Source organism: Aquarana catesbeiana, linkage group LG01, assembly GCF_042186555.1.
Source record: "Aquarana catesbeiana isolate 2022-GZ linkage group LG01, ASM4218655v1, whole genome shotgun sequence".
Taxonomy (NCBI): Eukaryota; Metazoa; Chordata; class Amphibia; order Anura; family Ranidae; genus Aquarana; species Aquarana catesbeiana.
The window spans coordinates 141,027,741-141,049,526 of NC_133324.1; the positions used below are offsets into that span (position 1 = coordinate 141,027,741).

Consider the following 21,786-nt stretch of genomic DNA (forward strand, 5'->3'; position numbering starts at 1 on the left):
CGGGGAGCTACATGGAAGAATGTAATAAGGTCTTAAGGAGCGGGTCTGTCTCTGAAACAAGATAGAAAATAAAAATGGCAGAAACCAGACCTTAAGTAATGTTTAGAGTCAAAAGCTGGTCTAGACTCAGCTGAAGGAAGGAAAGGATTCATCCCACAGTAAGGTTAATCTGACAAGATTTTAAACCGAGAAATTAGCACTACCACATATTACTTACTACTTAGCAGCACAAATCACCCCCCCCCCCCCCCCCCCCCCCCCTTTATCATATAACCTCCAACACTCCATTGTGGGACAGCATCTAAAAATACCTGATCAAGCCCCTGGCTATAGACACGGTCCTTTGGACGGCTCCTGACTTTCATAAACAATTTTGTGCGCAAGCACTTGCAGAAGATATGGGACTATTAAAATATTCTGGTAGACTGCCATCACCACTTACATCCTTTGCAAACCTCAATAAAAATCCCTCTTTTTCCCCAGGATTCAATGAGCCACATTGATTTTGTGTCAGTATAAAGGCAGGTTTTTGCTGGGCACTATTTTAAGCTACCCTTCACTGTTCTCACCCCTTTTGATCATATATGCCTGCACTATCCTCCTTAAGGTACACCATCTTCAATCGATACCTCCCTTTTGCAGGGCAATCAGTTATACCCACTACCTTATGTCTGTCGGTGGGAAAAAGACCTGGGCGGGCCCAAACCTGGGATACAATTGCACATGGATTGTTAAACTCATTTATTGAAGTCAACAACAAGCTTTGGTTTAGGTGGTAAGTGGTACCTTATAGACTGGCCAAATTTGCCCAGGACACCTTGGACCTTTGCTTTCAGGTTGATCGGCTGGTACTCTAGCATAATTTGGTGGGAGCGCTAGAATCAAACTTTTGTACTAGGTGCGATCAACTAGCTTACATGGCCTTGGACTTTAGTATCCCTAAAAATCCCTCTAAAGCCTTATTAAATTTAAAACCATTTTAACACACGTCAAAGGAATTTAAGTTCAGCACTTAAATTCACGGTCACTAAACAGACTCTAGCTAGACTATGGTGGTTTGGAACGCTGACCACTACACAGATGAAAACACAAAACGTCACAATACTTCAATCAAAAGCTGGCAGGTATTTTACAGGATAAAGTCAAAATTTTTTCAAAAGATCGGTAATCCATGGATGTCTCATTACTTCAGGAGTTACCCCATGGGTAAAAGAGAAAAGTGGGATTTCAACAAAAACCTAGGTGATTGCAACATCGATCCGATGCTGCAGCTGTCCCCCGCCGGCTCTACACAGAGAACTGCGCGATCAAAGACCGCTGGTCGCTTAGCTCTTAGGTCCGCTCTGAAGCTGGATTTAACTATTGTTGTTCATAAATAACTTTTTTATGTTTGTGGGTAATTTGGAGTTGGGCTGTATTAATTGGACTCCAAGAGGGAGTGGTGTTTTTCACGCTCTCAGGAATAGCAGCAACCAACCCGAAAGATTTTTTTCGTTGTATAGTTTATTTTTGCATGTTATTTGGTTCACGATTTACTCACCTGGGTGGATGCAGCACCGATCCAATGCTGCAGGGGTCTCCTGCCGACACTATACAGAGAACTGAGCGTTCAAAGACCACTGATTGCTCAGTTCTCAAGTCCGCTCTGAGCACAGAGAGGTGACGGTCAATCATTGCAGAGGCACGAGAGGCTGAGCCAGCTGCCATCAGACATCTGGGCGGATCCCAACATTATCAAACTTTCAACATTTCTGTTGTAACTTGGAATACACACAGAATGGTCAACAGCAGCAATTTCATGTACCCTTATTTGTACCCTATGTCAAGACGTGTGCTCTTGTGTAATTGAAGTCTGCTAAAAATCATACTGAAACAGAAAGAACTAAAAGGATTCCATGTGGAATTTCTGAACGCGAATGAAGACATTCAGAGTTTTGAGATTCAAGATAGGGTGGGTGCCCCAGAGACTGGGAACTGTGAATGGGTTGTAGAAAAATCCTTAAAATCTTTCTGCCATAGGAAATGGGGCAATGACACCTTTGTTCATAAGATTCCAGAGGACTTTACAGAGGTGTGTTAATCTGTGCAGCGAAAACAGAAAATTTTAAGGTGGGAAACCGAGGTGGGGGCAGCAAACAAAACTCCATGTAGCCCTGGGATACTACCTCCTACACCAAAACGTCTCAACATGCAAGCTGTCCAAGTGCCTGGAAAGGTTGACAAATATTCCTCCACTGAAAAGTGAGTGTGCATCCTTCATGCAGAGGACAGTTTGAAGATCTGGGAGACACTGCGTACCAGAACTTGCAGGTGGATTGTGGGACAAGCTTGTGGGCTTTAAGACAGAAGACATGGGTGCATGCTGTTCTTTAAGCTTTTTTGGCTAAAAAGGTTGGTGCCCATCCCACTGGTAGCATTCCCAATAATGGTTTTAAGAGAAAATTTTCTCTTGAATGCCAAGGAGATCAGAATCTTTTTGGTCGCATATTTCAGTGCAAAACTTTAACCAAAGTGTCCTACACATGTGTACTGACAGGAGACCCATGTAAGGCTCGATTCACACCTATGCATGTTGCTTTTGAGCGTTTTTGGAGGTTTTTTTTTCATGCTTGCCACGTTTTTGAGCCGCGTTTTTGCCGCATTTTTGCGGCGTTTTTGCGTTTTTTTTTTTTTTTTACAGTCTTAAAAAAAAAATTACAAAAAAAAAAAAAAAAACCGGCAAAAACGCACCAAAAACGCATCAAAAACGCTGCAAAAACGCAGCACTTGCGTTTTTGATGCTTGTCCATTGAAAACCATTACATGCAAAACGCTGCTTTTTGCATGAAAAAAAGTCCCCGACCCTTTCCAAAAACGCTGAGATACAAAAAAGCATTGATGTGAACATGTTCCATAGGAACCCATGTTAAAAAAATTCCCGTGCATTTCTGCAAAATGCATCAAAAAACGCGCTAGTGTGAATGGGGCCTAAGAGATAAGCTGCCAAGCCTTCCGCAAACCATAACAACTGAAGTTACAGCTATTTGCTCCATGCATTCTATACCCAACAGAGCTATAAAGAGGACTCTAATGAATGGATTAAAGGTGCGGAGGGTAGCAGTATTCCAGGCTGCAGATGTTGGCACAATCAGGATGTGTTCTGCAAACAGTCCTGGAGCTATTAATAAAAGTCAAAGTCTGAAGGTACTCACAAAACCCAGACAACTGGTAGCAGGTGGGGTTCAGATGACTTGAGGTGAAGTAACTGGGTGGGCAGTAGTTATGAATCAAGATCACACTTCAAGGTGACTCTTTGCAAGCAGATACTGTAGCAGAAAATGTTTGGTGGGAAAGAGCCTATGCAACACTCCATCCAGTGGGGGGATGTCAGAGCTTCAGGACAGTCTTAACTAATTCCATTGTAGAAACAAGTAGGAAACAAACTTTTTAAAAGGCATTTTTACAGACAGGGCAAGTGCTGAAGCAATGGTAGCTGCTCTGGACCTAGAAAGTGTTCTGCAAGTAACTACCAGAAGGGAATCTGAAAAGCACATTACGTTGAAGCCAGTTTTCAAATGTTGCTCTCAAGCTATCAGTGTCCAGTACAGCAGAATTCAGACATGATACTTTAAATCCAGGCTGAGGACAGCTGTTTTGGATAGCTGCGTGAAGAGGCAAGCTCCAGCAGCGATGTAGAGACATCCTCCTATAGCATGAAAAAAAATAAATAATGAGGCATGCTGGTACTGAGAAAGCCTAGAGCCTTTTTTTTTTCCCCAGCGTCCAGATATCTTACAGGAGGCAGTATAACCTGAAAGTTAAAGATACCTGTAACCCTCAAATGACAAGAAAGTAAAAAACACACACAGTATACTAGGATGAATGCACAGCAGACAAGGCAACACAATTAAAACATGCATAAAGTAAATATGACCGTTTTGAAGTAGTTGGTCTGAATAAGGTTATGAGTTTTTTCTATGTGCCACGTAAACAAAATCAGCTATTACACTTACACCAAATTTGCTTTTCAGGCACTTTTTTCAAGGCAGCCCTAATAAGCTAGATTGTCTTAGCATTCCAACTGGAACCTAAAATAGGGGCTGAAAAGGTCTTGCCTACACCAAGGTAACCCGTCTCCACTAACCACCTATATATGGAAGCCCTTTTCAATTGATCGCCAAAGGAAAAAGACACTATAAATTATCACTGTCTGGGTTTTTTCTGGGCGCGTTATACATTTCTGAACAAGGCGCTTAGAGGGAAAAAAAAAAAATGTTAAGATTTCATCTTTGGGGGAGAGGGGGGGGGGGGGGGGGTTGAGAAATGCTGATCTGGAAAAAATTCAAATCAAAGGCCGACCCACTATTAACATTTATACAACCTAATACTATAATTTTATTTAAAAAAAAAAAAAAACACACAACATCACAACTTAAAAGCAAAGACACCATGAGCAACAAAGAGATGCTAAAAAGGAAAACTGATCGTCTAACAGTCCCTCGTCAAATGAATATGGTGATGATCAGATTATTATTCTTTATCTAGTATTTTTGTAAGTGTATGGGGTTAATATCTGCTAATTTTCAGTATAACAATTCTTCCCCCCGCCTTCATATATTTTTTTACACCTTTATATGTAGGCCAAGCTGAACAGCAAAAGGTACAGTTAGAGGAATATAACACTGCCAGGCGGCTTACAAGGGTTGGCTTTTATTCATATGGCTTTAGGGCCAGTTCACACCACATGCAGCCCAGTTTATTTTTTTTGTTTCCTGCATCAAAAATACATGGAAAGTAGGTTATATGGTTCACAATGGCATAGTTCACACCAGGGCTTTCACGTTTCAGAAAAAAATAAAATAAAGAACATGCTGCATTTTCCCTGCACTGGACTGTACCGGAACACAGTAAAACGCATCAAAAAGGCACCGAAACGCATAAAAACCACCCAGACCCCAGTACAGCGATAGAAAAAAAGCAGAGGAAAAAAAAAAGCATCTGGAATGGATCCGGAAACGCATCAAACATGTTAATGTGCATGCAGAAATGTATCCGGAAGGGACCTGGAGTGCGTTTTTGTGGTGTGAACCAGTCCTTAAAGCGGAACTTTACTCATAACGCAACAGCATAGGTATTTTTTTAAACATTTTCCCACAGACTTCATGTTCAAACTGTAAGTGGAGTGGATTCTAGTTTAACATAGCAGTAATTTTAAGAGAACGTTAGCATTTCACAAACCGATTACACTCATTTCATTTTAAACACCTCTGAACTATACCTAAATTGAGTGTACCTGACAGACAATAGTCAAGTTTCCACCTGATTTTAACCAAGTAAAGCTTACCCATTTGTATAGAAATTTCACCAATTGCCCATGTAGCATTGTTGCATACAGAAATTAAGTCCGGGTTTAGGTTTGTTCCTAAGATAGGCATGAAATCCGCTAAAAGAAAAATAAAAAAAAAAAACACAAAAAACTGAGCATGCGTTACAAAAATGTTCACGTATTAAAAGTTCAAAGGTTAAAGCAACGGTCACAAAAATAATATAACCCAATAAAAGTAGTATTATATTTATCTGTCCTGCCACCCATGTCTGTGTCTTTACTCTCCTTAACAGTTAAATGTAAACCCAAAATTTCATATTCCTGATACGTGCCTGCTGTACCATGTACTTGTGTGAAATCCCTGGTGTTCCTGCCAGTCCCTCTGCTTTCCTATTAAAACCTGACCACACTAAGCAGGAGAGCACATTGCGGGAACTCGGTATGCTCTCCTCCATTGATCAGACTTGTCCTGATACATGCGCGCCCCCCCCCCCCCCCCCCATAGCCATTCACTTGGAAGATCAGTATCCCACTGTTTCTCCTACCCCAGCTGTTATGCCGTTGAGAACAGAGGGTACGTAATCACTTCTAAAAAAAAAGGGGGGGGGGGGGGATTTATAAGGTTTAAGTCTATACTCAAATCTTTTGCCTTTATTTCCATTTTAACCACTTGCCTACTGAGCACTTTCACCCCCTTCCTGCCCAAGCCAATTTTTCAGTACTGTCACACTTTGAATGACAATTGCGTGGTCATGCAACACTACTCAAACAAAATTTTATTTTTTTTGAGACGGGTTTTTTTTGTGGTGGTATTTAATCAACACTGGGTTTTTAATTTTTTTGCTAAAGAAAAAAGACCACAAATTTTGAGAAAAAAAAAAAGTTTCTGTTATAAAATTTTCAAAATAGGTAATTTTTCTCCTTTACTGATGTGTGCTTATGAGGCTGCACTGATAAGTAGCACAGTTTGGCAGCACTGGTGGGCACTGTTGGGGCTGCACTGATCATCAGGACACTGATGATCAGTGCCCCGATTATCAGTGTAGATGTCTCCTGTGTGGATTTGTCGGTTATTTCCTCTCCTCTCTTCACATGCCCGATCTATGATCAGCTGTCCACCAAGGACACAACAATCACAGATCCACGCCAATGCGTGCCACAGGGGGCACGCAGGAAGCGTGATAATGAGAGGACGCCCATAGACACCCTCCCAGCAATGTGGGCTCACCCTGTAGTCTTTCGACTATAGTGCAGGCGGGAGGTGGCCAAACTGAATTGGTTGTTTTACAAAGGTAATCGTTTACAATCACGTTCATCTTAAACATCCAAGACGTACAAGAGTGTCAGATGCCTGGTCCCCTACTGCAAGCTTAACACAGTAGTGAATGGAGCCCAGAAAGAGAACCACAGTGCATGGGACAGCGGGACCAGGCATCTCCTGCTCCCAGCAGATGCTAAAGATTATTCAACAAATGTAGTGCTTGAAAATAGTGAAGACCAGAAGTATGAGTGCATGACTGGTAAGTATAACCCCCTTTAATAGAATAGGTGGGTGTTTTTTTCCATATTGTTTGTGACAGAGTGGCTTTAACTGGAATAGGAAAGCATAGTAGTATACGTACCAATGCATGATTTGACATGTTGAAAGCATGCCTTGGTAAGGTCTCCCAATAATGCAAAAGAACTTTGCCTCACCTCTGGCATCTTATCCTAGGGAAACAAAGTTTACGTGAAGGTTAAGAGGCTGTAATACAAAATGGCTTAATATTTACCAATAGATGGTCAAATTTTCTACTGTTCTGTCAGTCAGATCTCTTACCTGCATACACTGGTACATTAGAGTCAGGATGTTGCTCCGAGCCACAAGCTGTTCAATGTTACCACCAAGCCCTTCAGCCAGCCCACTGAGTAGATCTAGGGCCACAATCATAAAATCTTTATCTGGAGACTCGTACTGGTCTGGCTGTGCATTGTGCATCTAAAATTGAATAAAAAGTCACTACTTTCTATAGAGGTTTAAATAATCATTGTTTTTTGCTTTATTTTGTTATCACAGGTACATATATAGCATTGTTAATTTTTGCAGATCATTACATATATTGTACATTCACATCAGTCCCTGCCCTCAAGCAGCTTACAAACGAAGATCCCTAACTCACATTCATACATGTATATACTAGGGCCAATTTAGACAGGAGCCAATTAACCTACAAGCTTGAATCAAAAAGGGCTTGCAACTCAGATGCTCTTAAATAAAAAGTCCTTTATTGGTTACATGGGTACAGGCTATACGCTGATGCGTTTCGGCTAAGAAGCCTTCATCAAAGCATGTTTTGTATTGACTTTGGTGTGTGGGAGGAAACCCACGCAGGTACAGGGAAAACATGTAAACTCCAGGCAGGTAGTGCCGTGACTGGGATTTGAACTGATGAACCTAATGCTGCTAGGCAGAAGTGCTAACAAGTTAGCCACTGTGCTGAAAAATAGTGCTTTTTCTGAAGAGATTTAAAAATGTACGCTTAAAGTGGAAGTAAATCCATAGATATAATGGTTTCAAAAAACAATTACATTTCCAGCACATGCTGGGACTGTAAGGGCTAGCTTACACTTGCTTCAAAACATGGCTTCGGACATGCTTTGTTAAAGCTCTTTGAACGCCAGTCAAAGCCCCTGTCACGAAATAAAATGGTTAGCTTACAGTCCTGTTTACATCTTGCTTTTGCTTGGTGCTTCAAGCAAGCTTTGCCATTTGACTTCTATGGAGGCTTTGAAGATGTTTTGAAGCACCACTAAAGCTACATGGGGTATAATTTTTGAAACAAAGCCGAGCCGAAGCAAAGCAAAAGCAAGGTGTAAACAGGACCATTTTATTTAGTGACAGGGCCTTTGACTAGCATTCAGAGAGCTTTAACTACTTCAGCCCCAGAAGAATTTACCCCCTTCCTGACCAGGCCATTTTTTGTGATACGGCACTGCGTCACTTTAACTGACAATTGTGCGGTCACGCGACGTTATACCCAAACAAAATTGATGTCCTTTTTTTTCCTCACAAATAGAGCTTTCTTTTGGTGGTATTTGATCACCTCTTCAGTTTTTATTAGTTGCACTATAAACAAAAAAAGAGACAATTTTGAAAAAAAAACCTATTTTGTACTTTTTGTAAAATAAAAAAAAATTTTCCTCAGTTTAGGTCGATATGTATTCTTCTACATATTTTTTTTTTTTTTTTTTTAACCAAAATCGCAATGAGCGTATATTGACAAGTTTGCGCAAAAGTTATAGCGTTTACAAAATAGGGGATAGATTTATGGTATTTTAATTTTTTTTTACTAGTAATGCCAGTGATCAGTGATTTTTATCGTGACTGCAACATTGCGGTGGACAGATCGGACACTTTTTTTGGGACCAGTGACATTTATACAGCGATCAGAGCTAAAAAATAGCCATTGATTACTGTATAAATGTCATTGGCAGGGAAGGAGGGCAATCAAGGGGTTAACTGTGTTCCCTAGGTGTGCTCTAACTGGGGGGGGGGGGGCACTGACTAGGGGAGGAGACCGATCGGTGTTCCTACTTAGTAGGAGCACACGATCTGTCTCTACTCCCCTGAGAGAACCGGGATTTGTGTGTACACACAGATCCCAGTTCTCACTCTGTCACGAGCGATTGCGGGTGCACAGCAGTCATCAAGCCTGCTGGAACGTGCATCAGCTGCGGGGACACGCTGCGGGCGCCTGCCTGCTAAAGTGTCTTAAAGAGCCAACGTGGAGCTACAGCGGCTTGTGTAGGGGAGCCAGCCTGCCGCAGTGTAACTGCAGCAGCTGGTCCGGAAATGGTTAACAGAGTGTCCAAAGCCATGTTTTGAAGTGTAAGTGACCCCTGTTACGTTGGATATGTTTTCAACCAAACTGTCAAACCATCCAATGGCTGGTGTCATAACTGATCACATGTGCAGCATCATGGCAATTGAAGATTAAACAGAGGCCAAGATGGCAGCTTCCTTGGCTGGAAAACAACGAACAATGACTGTACAAAGAAGCAGTTACAATTTTTATCACACACAGTGGAACATGATGCATTACAATTTTGTTTTATATATTTATCTACATTTATCTACATACATACTACATTGCCAAATGCTTTTGAACACTTTATCACATATTTATCAGCCAGTTGGACATGACAAAACCATAAGCAATTATAGTCATTTCTGCTCCACTTTGCATTTTTACCCATCTCCACTCTTCTTTCATGAAGATTTTAGTGTGTGTCTGTGTGAATTTGTGGCCATTCAAAAAAAAAAAAAAAAACCAAACCATTGTACTGATGTTGGAAAAAACCTAGGTTGCAATCAGCATTCCAATCATTACAAAGATGTTCAGTAGGGTGGAGGTCAAGGGCAGGACACCATTATGCTGCAATAGAACACAGCCTTCATCAAGCCGTTACCATATGATTGGATGTATCGCTTTGTATGATTTTAGACAACTATGTGTGTACAGGCAGTCCCCAAGTTACGAACTGCCTGTTTGTTCTCAAGTCGGATTTGTTTGTAAGTCGGAAGCGCATGCGCAGAACGGCAGAGACGTAGTCTTCCAATGTTCTGTCAAGTAGCCGCGCATTCGCAGACATCGTTTTCCACTGTTTTCCAATGTGCCTGCCATCGAAAAGTTGCCAGGCATGCACAGAACGTCACGCCGCCTCCCGTTCGTAAGTAGGAGTCGTTCGCAAGTCGGAGGTTCGTAACTCAGGGACCTCCTGTACACCATTGTCTAAAATGTCTTTCAGGTTGTAGCATAAATAGTGATGGGCATCTGAGAACGCTAGCAAGAAAACACCATGTCAAACATATGCCCGAACTGCAACATATTTTTTAAACTCAAGTAAAGGGTCTCGTCTGCATTAATGTTATTTTACTGGCCTCTCTCATTTAAATAATTGCAAGCCTAAAAACATTTGTGAAGCGGATATGACATGAGCTAAATGTAAAACAAAGACAGACAGCCTTTTACTATACTATTGTGTAGACTTATGTTAATTAAACATTACCATCGCTTGCTGAAGAGTCTTTTGTACCAAGTTTACACAACGCTGGTATACAGGTTCACAGTATGGTAAGAAACCAGACTGAAGTGCAGTAGCAACGGAAGATAGGCACTGAAACATAATGAAAAATACATACTCAAGATTATTTTTTGTGTAGGAGCCCATAGTATTGTGAGTATATTAACGGCTTTATGTCTTTTTTCAGGTGAAAAGATTTAGAAGTCACAACTTTCCCAACATATTACACACAATGGACAATACTTAAGTCCAACAGTATTTGTTAGCTAAACATAATATATTTTTTTAAAATAACATACATATCATACTTACCTCCACTGTGCAGATCGTTTTGGGGTCCGCCGGCAGCTCTCACTGCTCCTACCCACATTTGGTAACCACCTAGGAGAAGCGCTTTCCCGAGGGGGTTACCTTGCTGGCGCGCTCCCGAGTTCAGCATTCAGCGTCCATAGCCGCCGAATGTATGACTCGGCCCCGCCGCCCGGTCATTGGATTTGATTGACAGCAGCAGGAGCTAATGGCTGCCCTATCAATCTATCTAATCAAGAGCCGAGAACCCCAGGCAGAGAGACAGCGTGTCCCCTCCGGGTCAAGTTCCAGGGCTCAGGTAAGTAAAACGGGGTGCCGGGGGCTGGTCACTGCCAGGTGTTTTTTCACTTTAATGCATAGGATGCATTAAGGTGAAAAACCACAAAAGTTTACAACCCCTTTAAGCCAGTCTGCTTCGGTTGATGTACACAGTGTAAAGAGACATAACTAGTCTCTGCATGCAAGGGTGACTCCACAGGATGCTGAAAGAGAAACAAGCCACCCTGAAACAGGGACTGTCTGCAATGCACCTAAAAAAGGACCAACATCTAAAGTAAGGCAAAAAAATGTTTTTAATTTTGGATAGAGTGCAGAGGGATTAGAACACGTCAGTTCTTATTGCTGTTTGTGCCCCTGTTAAGGAGACTCATCCTCTATTTTATTTGCCATTATTATTGAAAGTAAAAGAAAATCCCAAATTTTGGGGTGTCGCCAGAAAAGTAATAGAAGGGAAATCTTCCAATGGGGTCATTAGTTTTGGTGACCTGGGGGTTCCCAAATGAATGCCCTTAATTTGCAGAGATTTCATCACTTCCTGTTTGGCTATCGGACAAGAAGTGACGGGAAATATCTGCAACGGGACACCGCTGGCAAAAAAAAAAAAAAAAATCTGATAGGCCCTCCCTTGCTCCAGCCAAAAAATTAAAAAAAAAAAAAAAAAAAAAAAAAAAAAAAAAAGATTTGTTTATAGTTCTACTTTAAAGCGGAGGTCCGCCGAAAAAAAAATATTAAAAGCCAGCAGTTACAAATACTGCAGCTGCTGACTTTTAATATATGGACACTCACCTGTCCAGGGAGTCCGCAATGTCGGCAACCGAAGCCGATCCGTCCGTCGGCTCTCAGCTGCTGCAGCCGCCGTCCTCGGTAAGGGAATAAGGAAGTGAAGCCATGCGGCTTAACTTCCTGGTTCCCTACTGCGCATGCGCGAATCGCGCTGCTCATCCTCTCTGGTCCCTGCTGTGTTCTGGGACCTGTATGTCTCCCAGAATACAGCGGGGGAGGACAGTGTAGGCGCCGGAAGTGGCGTTGGTCACCAAAAGCGCCCCGGTTATCTATGCCAGAAAGTGGAAGCAAATACCTGTATTAGACAGGTATCTTGCTCCCTCCTCCACCCTGAAAAATGCCAAATGTGACACCGGTGGGGGGGTCCAAAAAGTGGAAGTTCAATTTCTGGGTGGAACTCCACTTTAAATCTGACCTAGATGAGTACAACCCTGTAATATAGGGGAAGCTACTAATGACCAGGAGAACACAGAGGATCATCCTGATGTTCAAGACCAGGACAGAGGAAATCACCACCAGCTGGGAATGAAGGAACACTGAGCCTGAACCAGCAAGAGACAGAAACCAAAAATCAAATCAAGCAGGTATAAAAGCAAGACAACCTTATTGGGAAAGAACAAACCCACAACACAATATGGACAACTGAAGAAAAACACTGGGTCAATCCCCAGGAAAACCGGTCCCCACAAGGAAATGCAAAGAAAACTGGGTCCAAAAGAAGAGACACGATAAACAAAACTTAATGATTAGAAGGTTGCCTACCCAGACAACCAATCTCGCTAAGCAAAATATCCAAGAATATTGAGAAGCATCACAGCACAATAGCCAATTAAGGGTTGTAAGGTGATCCTTGAGCCTAGTAGAGAACTCAAGGGTACAGCCTCAAAGTCCATCAACTGAAAGGGGTAGAATGCACGGGAGACACCGCCATAAGGATAGGCAGGGATGAAAGTTATCTATTAACAATAAAACATCTACTCTAAAGCGGAGTACACATGTATAGTTTTTTTTTTGTTCAGGTATTGTATTCTGATGGTGGGGACTCCAATGATTGGCTGATCAAATGAACGTTTTCTAGCAGTCCAGTTTGACAGGAGTAAATCTACCATCTCTGCTGAATCAGCCAAATTTTGATTTACGTGTACCCAGCTTAACACCAGAAGGAGTTTCTGGAGAGTTCAGCAGGGCCTGCCTACCCATAACACAGAACATATGTCTAACAATTGCCTTACTTTTCCCCAGTCCAGTGACACACCTATAGCTGGGGAACACAGAATAGAACAGGACACCTAGCCTCACTGCTAAGAATTGCCTGATTAAGGGCAGAATCAGGTAAGATCTCTGGAGAAACGACCTCAAGGCGGTGCTGCAGATCCTCCAAAGAGGACTTGTACTCCTAGGTCTTGGTAGGCAACCTCGGCCCTCCAGCTATTTTGAAACTACAAGTCCCATTAGACATTGCAAGTCCCTAACAATCACAGGCATGACTCCTAGAGGCAGAGGCATGATGGGATTTGTAGTTTCACCACAGCTGGAGGGCCAAGCTTGCCTACCCCTGTCCTAGGTGATCAGGTCCAATTAAGGCATCCCATTTTACTTTATCCCCTTCAGGAGGAACCCAGCATGCTCGACCTACTCTATTGATTTCTGCCTGGTACACAGGAAACAAGGTGCACACAGGTGTGCAAAACCTCTTATTTCGGCGCAAAGACTAACTGGTGAGGAGAGCCAGATTTCAATGCATTGTCCTTAGGGTAGACAGTTCAAAAGTAGGGACCAGACTACTTGTCTTGCTGCAGGGAGAACTCAATCCTTTTTGGATGTGAAAGCTGTGCGATGTTCAGAATTACTAGCACTTGTAGCTCTTTTGACAATGGTTTTAGCCTTCAGATTTAATTTGGTTACTAATCTAAAGATGTCATCTTTAAATCTGTAAACTCCATTTTAACTTTGCACATGTATTTTTGTTAGATAAAGGTCCCTCTCCCCCCCATCTCTATTTTTAAAGTGGTTAGGATATCTATTCAGCCTATACGCAAGATTATATTTTCACCATCATCAGTAGAAAGGAGAGAAGTTTGGCTGATGGGAGGAATGTTTTTGTCTAATATGGTTTCTATACCATATAGAGGAAGACTATGGGAAGTTACCAAATATAGATTGCGGTATGTATACAAAAATAAGAGCTGTAGTATATATCTGCTCTTGTTTGTATAAATGTAGGCTTGAGAACCATTGAGCAGAGCCATTTCTATCTGAAGCTTATGTCACTGCAGCTGTGCCATTTCAAATGCTTAATAAATTAGGCCAGCTGGCGTCAAAGTAGACTAAGCCCTCTTTCACACTGAACACGGATTTGAAAGCATGCAAGTTCATTTGAACTTGCACGCTTTCAAAGCTGCATTTCAGTCTGACTTCAGGGGCGACTTGAAAGACATCTGTGCGGGTTCATGCACAGAGGTCTACTGAAATCGCCCCCGAAGTCAACAAAAGTAGTGCAGGAACTACTTTTGGAAATCGGTGCAGCTTGCAAAGTCGGTTTCACACCGGTTGGGACGCTCCTATTTCTGGCAAATCGCAGCGATGTAACGCGACAGTTGGCACTCAACTTGTGGAGAATTTGGGCACAACAGTCTAGAATAGAGGACACAGGCACAGCTTTCTTAGGTTGTGTGTGCACTCAATCATCCCTGAAGAACAGCTTGATGAATTTGCTTTGAGGAGAAGACCCTTCATTAAATCCCTCAGACCTGCAAAGGCCTAAACTGATTACCATAATGCATTTCCTCCATCTCTAACACTTTTCAGCGTCCTCTTTCGATACAGAGCTGTGCCGAGCTGCAGCTCTTCTCATCCTTCTTCCTGGATTCACAGGCTATACTGAAAGCAACGAGAGCCATAGGTTCCTGCTGCTGTCCGTCAAAACCTGTAAGGAGGGAGCAGGACCCACGGCAGAGCCCTGCATATCTATGGAAACACACAGCCTGGATCAGGAGCGCGTCCGCCCCCCATAGCACACAGCTTGCTAGGGGGGCACTTGGACGAGGAGCAGGCAGAGCCGAGAGGGGACTCTCAGAGGAGGTAAGGGACCATTCTGTGCAAGATCGTTGCACAGAGCAGATAAGAACATCTTTTTTTTTTTCTATAAATACAAAGCGCCTTCGCAATAACTGCTGAAGATGAACTGGAAGATTCCCTAAGGCTCCGTTCCCACCTGAGTGATTTTCTGCTTGAAGCATTAAAAAAACGCTCAACACGTCAAATCCCATTCACTTCGATGGCCCCTGTTCAAAACTGAGTGTTCTGTCGCCTGAAGCTCAAAAAAGTAAATGAGCCTTTTTTTTGGCAAATTACAAAAATTGGTCCCATATACTTCAATCAAAACTCCTGACTTGAGCGTTTTACAAGCGTTTTCTGCTCAAATAGCAGCTCTCCAGCCCTAATTTGCTCTCCCTCTCCGCCCCCTAGTGCTTTCTATTGTCTAAACAAAAACATCTGAAGCTGTAAAAATGCTTTAAAAAAAGCTTGTAAAAGCTGCAAAAAAAAAAGCTTTATAAAAAATGCCCCTAAAAGCCAGAAAAATGCCAGTAAATCGATACCTGAAAAGAAACTGGTGGCTAAGGTGCCTTGAAGTGGCAAAATTAACCCAAAAAAGCAGGAAGTGTTGACTTACACAAGGTGACCTTCAGTGCACGATTCCAGGAGAGGGATGACGAGTAATGACATTGTTCAGTATTGGCACGATGGAACATACGTAACAACATTTGCAGTCTGGAATTATGATAACGCTTATTGTGTTATGAGTTTCCTTGATATGTATACTCAGATCTCTGCATTGTGGGTTTTGTAGTCCCAAAACACATCTATTTTTAGTGACCATGCCAACTTTTTTTTCGTCTTACACTGTGTCTTTCAATATGATCCCAAAATGGCAAGTAAATTCTCAGACTAAACCAATTAAACAAGTACAATTTTTTTTTGACAAGACTATTTCTTTGTAGAATTTGTAGCCAAAATGATAAATAGGGGCACACTACAATTGTCCAGTTTTAAACAGTATACACATTATACACACATTAACAGTGGGAAAACTAAACCGCTATACCCCCTCAGTTTGTTTTTTGTTTTTTTTTAATTATTCTCTTATTCACCTAGGATTTCATTCTTTGCTTACTTGTGAAATATCCATGATTAAGCCCTATCCACCGCCGGCCCCCTTACTCTTTAAGAGAATCTAAACACTGGGAGGTGGGCATTCTGATCATGTTAGCTGTTAGGCTATCACTATCCCAAAGCTCTCAATCGCAAATATGTTTCAAGAGCTTTCCATGACAATTTAGCTACTGTGCTGGGAGCACACTCTCAGCAGAGGAAACCCCATCTTGGGACCACTATGTTGCCGTTTAGTGTTAAAGCCCACCTGCCCAGAGGCCATATAGATGCATACAGCTGGCGGGAACAGGTTAAGAATCACAGGTCTGTAGGCATATGTCTATTAGGTGGTTTGCACTTTAGTCTTAAAATGAATTGGGACTACAATGCTCCATATTTAGAGAATTCAGAAAGAAATATATAGTTTAGATTAACTCACCTAGAGCAGTGCTAAAGACTGAAAATAAATATTTAACCACTTCAATACAGGGCACTTATACACCTTCCTGCCCAGACCAATTTTCAGCTTTCAGCGCTGTCGCAGTTTGAATGACAATTGCGCGGTCATGCTACACTGTACCCAAACTAAATTTTTATCATTTTGTTTTTCTTTTGGTGGTATTTGATCACTTCTGCGGTTTTTATTTTTTGTGAAACAAATAAAGACCGAAAATTTTGAAAAAAAATAAGTTTTGCTTTTGTTTCTGTTTAAAAATTTTGTAAATAAGTAAGTTTTCTCTTTCACTGATTGGCACTGATAAGGTGGCACTGACAGGCACTGATAAGGTGGCAGCGAAGAGGTGGCACCAATGTGCGGGCACTGACGATGTGTACTGATATGCGGCACTGATATGCAGCACTGATGGGCATTGATAGGCAGCACTGATGGGCACTCATGGGTGGCACTGATAGGTGACACTGATGGGCACTCATGGGTGGCACTGATGGGCACTGAAAGGCTGCAAAGATGGGTTCTTATGGGTGGCACTGATAGGCGGCACCGATGGGCACTGATACGCGGCACTGATGGGCATCCCTGGTGGCACTGGCAGTGGTAGGCATTGGAGTGGGCACTGATTGGCAGTTGCCTGGGCATTGATTGGCAGCTGCCTTTGCACTGATTAGTATTTTCCTGGGGTTCTAGGGGGCATACCTGGTGGTCCAGTGTAGCCGATTTCCCTGGTGGTCCTGGGCGTCTTCCCTGGTGGTCCTGGGTAGGATCCGAGGGGGGGCTGTGCTGATAAACAATCAGCACAGACCCCCCGCTGTCAGGAGAGCAGCCGATCGGCTCTCCTCTACTGGTATCTGTCAGACGCGAGTGAGGAAAAGCCGATCACCGACTCTTCCTATTTACATCGTGATCAGCCGTGATTGGACACGGCTGATCACGTGGTAAAGAGTCTCCGTCAGACTTTTTACCTAGATCGGTGCTGCGGGGTTTCAGACTGACACACAGCAACAACGATCGCCGCGATGCGCGCCCCCGGGGGCGCGCAGCGGCCCAATAACCTGCGGACGTCATATGACGTCCAGTCAGGTTATTGAAACCACTTTGCCGCCGTCATTCTGCTATATGACGGGCGGCAAGTGGTTAAATAAGAATTTGATAATGGTTCTTTTTCTCTTTTCAAAACACGCTGATAGTTAAATAAAATTGTACATTTTACATACAGGTAAAATCCTTTATATAGCGTACAGTACAGGACACAGGTCTTCAAATCATAATGGATGGGTTACATGCTGCACCTTTGGGTGATTGGACACTGGCAAAGCCCCTCAAAGCTTTTAACACTTCCTCAAATAACCCCTTTCCACCATGTGTGTTTTGTAGCAAGCAATCGGGGAGGAATAGCTATAAGGAAAAAAACAAAAAAAAAAAAACAAAAAAAAAAACAAAAAAAAAAAAACAGCCAACACACCCTCAAAGCAAAGGCCAACCAAGGCCAAAACCAAGCTTAACCACTTGCCGCCCGCCATATAGCAATATGACGGCAGCAAAGTGGTTTAGCTATCCTGAAAGGACGTCATATGACATGATCAGGATAACAAGCTGGGGGGCGTGCAGCACGCGATTGGAGGTGCTGTATGCAAGTCTGACACAACGCAACTCCGATTGTGGTATGGAGCCACTGACAGAGGCTTCTTACCACTTGATCAGCTGTGATCAAGTGGTAATGGAAGTGCCTGGTATTGAAGTGGTTAAACAAGGGCCAAAAATCCACTCAGTAAAACTTAGCAAAAGTATGCATAAACAATTAGGTAAATGCATTACAAAGCTGTGCAACAAAAGCGTGATTTCTAAATGCCCAAGGCATGCTAACAGATCTGGTAGAATGAGCCATAAAGTATTAAACCCAAAAGCAAACATCATATTGCAGCTTACCAATTCTTAGATGTGGTGGCTGCATTTTTTCTTTTAGGCTCTTTCCTTTATTTTCACCTGGTGATCCAGCCAGTAAGTCTGTTTTTGAAAAGAACAAGCTTGCTGATGTAGCAATTACAGGGATGAGACAAACCATATACCACTGACAAACTGTTGCTGTAACCACTTGTGTAACTGCAGTGTGAGCTGGAGTTTGGCTTCAATTTGTTAGTGTATCTAAATCTGCTAGTACATTTAACACTCCCCCTCCCTGTCTAATAGTGCCCCCCTGTGCTCCTTCATCCAGAGGGGTATTCTAATACAGGGAGTATTTTACTGACCAGATCACCAGAAGAAAACAGGGAAAAAGCCTACAGAAAAAGAATGCAGCCACTGTATCTAATGATTGGTATGTATTACATTTTTGGTTTAGTACCGCTTTGTAAGAGAGGTTCCTTAACTTGGAAAAAATTGGCCAGAGAAATCCCCTGGCAAATTCACCATGCAATCATGGATTACGATACAGAAGATTAGTTCGCCTTCAGGCAAAACAAAGTGAATCTCAGTAATATTACCTTTTTAGGGATAAGCGGGTTACCCAATTATAACTGCTCAGTGTCAAGATAAGGGTACAAAGGTTTACATTGTACTATCAAGTTATTGAAATTTTATGGGATAAGCGTTATACGATACCTACTGCAAGTTCATATTATTTGAATGAAGAATTCACCAGTATCATAAATAATAATGGATTTAAATGTTCCTGCTTTTGTATAAAATGTTAGGTACCAGTACACTCTAGCACAGATCAATTTCCATCTGAAGCTCATCTCATTGCTGCTATCTTATTTCATATGATCAAAAATAAATCAAGCCAGCCGATGTCATCTTGGGCTGAGCGCACTAAAGTCTCGAGATAACTGACTGATGCCAACATGCAACATGTCCAACGGATTCCAACATAGGAAGCCGTCTCAAGACAGGCTCCCTCATTGTGAAGGGAACCCTCTGTTCTGGAGTGCCAGACTGAAGCCATGGTAATGGAGACAACCCCAGCATGTGGAGTTACCACAGGGGAGGGGGGGGGGGGGGAGTCACACCAGGGACAACATGGTCCAAAAAGACAATTAGATTGTACGCAAGTATGAGGAAAGACTCTTTACAGGAAAGGGCCCCCCAATTCAGGAACACGCCTGAAAGACGTTATAGTGACCAAGAATCTGCAAGGGAATATCCCTGATGGGTTCAAAGGGCAAGTCAAAGAGAATCAAATTAAGGTCCAAGGGAGGCAGTGGGTGCTGTAAAGGGGGCCTGACATGAGAAACACCATAGATGAAAGTTTTAACAAGGATATGCAAAGGCCTTTGAAAAAAATGCAAAATGAGGATACCTGTCCTTTCAGGATGTCAAGAGCCATATTCTGGTAAAGACCTGTTTGTAAGAAGGCAAGAATGTGACACAGAGTAATCTCTAAGATTCAATAGACTACGCCTGCTCTAGGTGATGCTAGATTTATAGGTATGATAATAAATCTTCTTGAAAGTAGCTTTCAGCAAGGCAAGAAAAAACAAACTCAAATCCTACTATTCTTTTACAACTGGGTTAACAGGAATAGGAGGGCCATGGGATAACAGATCTGGCCCTCTTGGGAAGAGGCCAAGGGTCTTCTGTCAGAAGTCTAAGTTTGTGTAACAGGTTGCCCAGGGCCGATTTTGTGCCAGAAAAATCACTGTCTTCCTCTCTTGCCCTATTTCGTCTGTGAGGAAAGAAAGATTTTCCTACTGTTCAGAATTGCAGTAGTGATCCACCAGGAGGGACAAGGACTTTCTTGCTTGGGCTGTTAGAAGCATGGGGAGATCTAAAGAAAGATGGCTTTTTCCACTTCAATAGAATAATTAGTTGGAGAATACTTGAAAGGAATTACGTGAAAGATACTGTCTCAAAGAAGGCCACCATTAGGCCCAGAACTCACTGTGGAATTTTTTTTGAGCTCTTCGAGAACTTTTTCTTCTGGGAGAAAGACCTTTGCCAGAGATATTTTCAGGATTAGACCCAAGTATAGGGGGTGCAGGGAGGGCTGGGGAGCAGATTTGTTAAAGGTGATTTTTGGACATTTGATGAGAGTTGTAATGTAGGTGAATCCTTCAGGATAAGGTCATCTCTAGTTAGTCTGTCATCTTTACCTTGTCGAGCAGGAAAAAGTGCTAAGATTCTGGTGAACACCCTGGGGAAAGAAAACAGGGCGAAATACAATGCAACAAACTGGAAGTGGTTACTGCCAGTGCAAAGCATAGGAAGCACTGATGAGATGGGTAAATGGAAATTTGTAAGCAAGCATCTTGCATATTCGCAGCAATTTATGACCTTGCAGATTCCAAACGAAACATTGGAATGTGTAGGAATTCATTGGGGGAAGTTCAAGACCATTGAGTTTTGGCACCGTGAACAAGTTTGAGTGGAACCTTTTCTGTGGCTGTACTGGTACCACAACTGCCTTTAAGAAGGGGTAGCCTTAGTGGGCCAAGCCATGTGTCAAAAGTAAGGTCTGAACTTAGGTAAAGTTGAAGACTAGGTAGAGCATGGAGGCGCTCAGCATTTAGAGGAGCAAGGATTGGTCTCCTGGGGAAATAAAACTTTCACACCTGTGACCTTTTATGAATTGGTCAATTGAATCATCAAACAGGCATCTTTCCTGGAAAAGTACACTTTTAGAGGTTTTTACCTTTTACAGGTAGCTTCCAAGCCTGAGCAAAAGAAATCTGCACATATAAAAAGGAGATTAGAACCATTCTCAATTTTTGTCTCATGACGTGCTGCAGGGCACAGAAACACAGAAAAGACAAGCAGAAGGCAGTGTTGGCAACTGCACAATCCCAAACAACGTGATGTTGGTTATTCATTCTCCCAGTCCAATTAGCTACAGTTTTACACACAGAACTGGTAGCAGGAATTGATTACAGGGCTGGGCCTGGCAGGTTAGAGTTTCTAAAAGCGTCTAAAATTTTCTGGCAAAAGGAACACAAAGAAGTACAATGAGATGTTTAAGACAAAGATGGCAGGATCAACCACAGGAACAGCCCATTTTTTGTGCAAACACTTTTTTCACTGGGTACATTTTCCGTTAGAGGTGGTCCACTTTAAGGGTTACCTTAGGCCAGATACTGGTCAAGACCAGATTGCAGAAATGCCAGAATACAGAGTATTCCCTGGAACTCAGATTTCTGTCTTCACACCAGGCAAGGTATGCAGGACCTACGATGTATGGCGTCCTCACTTTGGATGCCGCGGCCATCTTTTTGGTTTGAAACAAAGTGTTACACCTTGATAAATGAGTGGATTACTTTAATATACAATTGATTTTATTCGTACATACTACACTATGGAGGCTTTTTTATTTCACTGAGAATATGTCCATATGCCTTGGATCTGTGCCAGCTATTAAATCATTTAACCCTTGAAACATCGGTGCCACTGGAGTGTTTGTGAGATCTGCATAACTTTGACCTTTTGTGACCACTATTACTTGAGGGTC

General features: G+C 42.4%; 1 protein-coding gene across 3 annotated transcripts in view; it reads right to left on the reverse strand.

Annotated features, from left to right (window-relative positions):
* The window catches only part of TNPO1 (transportin 1), a 197,193-nt gene that overhangs the window by 36,632 nt on the left and 138,775 nt on the right, over window positions 1-21,786 (reverse strand). For 2 of the 3 annotated variants that reach the window (XR_012243279.1, XM_073624357.1), the window contains exons 15-18: window positions 10,355-10,462; window positions 7,125-7,283; window positions 6,928-7,015; window positions 5,324-5,422 (exon numbers count right to left, since the gene is read on the reverse strand). Coding sequence is in view for 2 of the 3 variants with exons in the window: in XM_073624357.1 (XP_073480458.1) it covers window positions 5,324-5,422; window positions 6,928-7,015; window positions 7,125-7,283; window positions 10,355-10,462 (454 nt within the window). In the remaining variant the exon portion in view is untranslated. The remainder of the gene's footprint in view (window positions 1-5,323; window positions 5,423-6,927; window positions 7,016-7,124; window positions 7,284-10,354; window positions 10,463-21,786) is intronic. The other variant, XM_073624364.1, reaches the window with a different exon arrangement.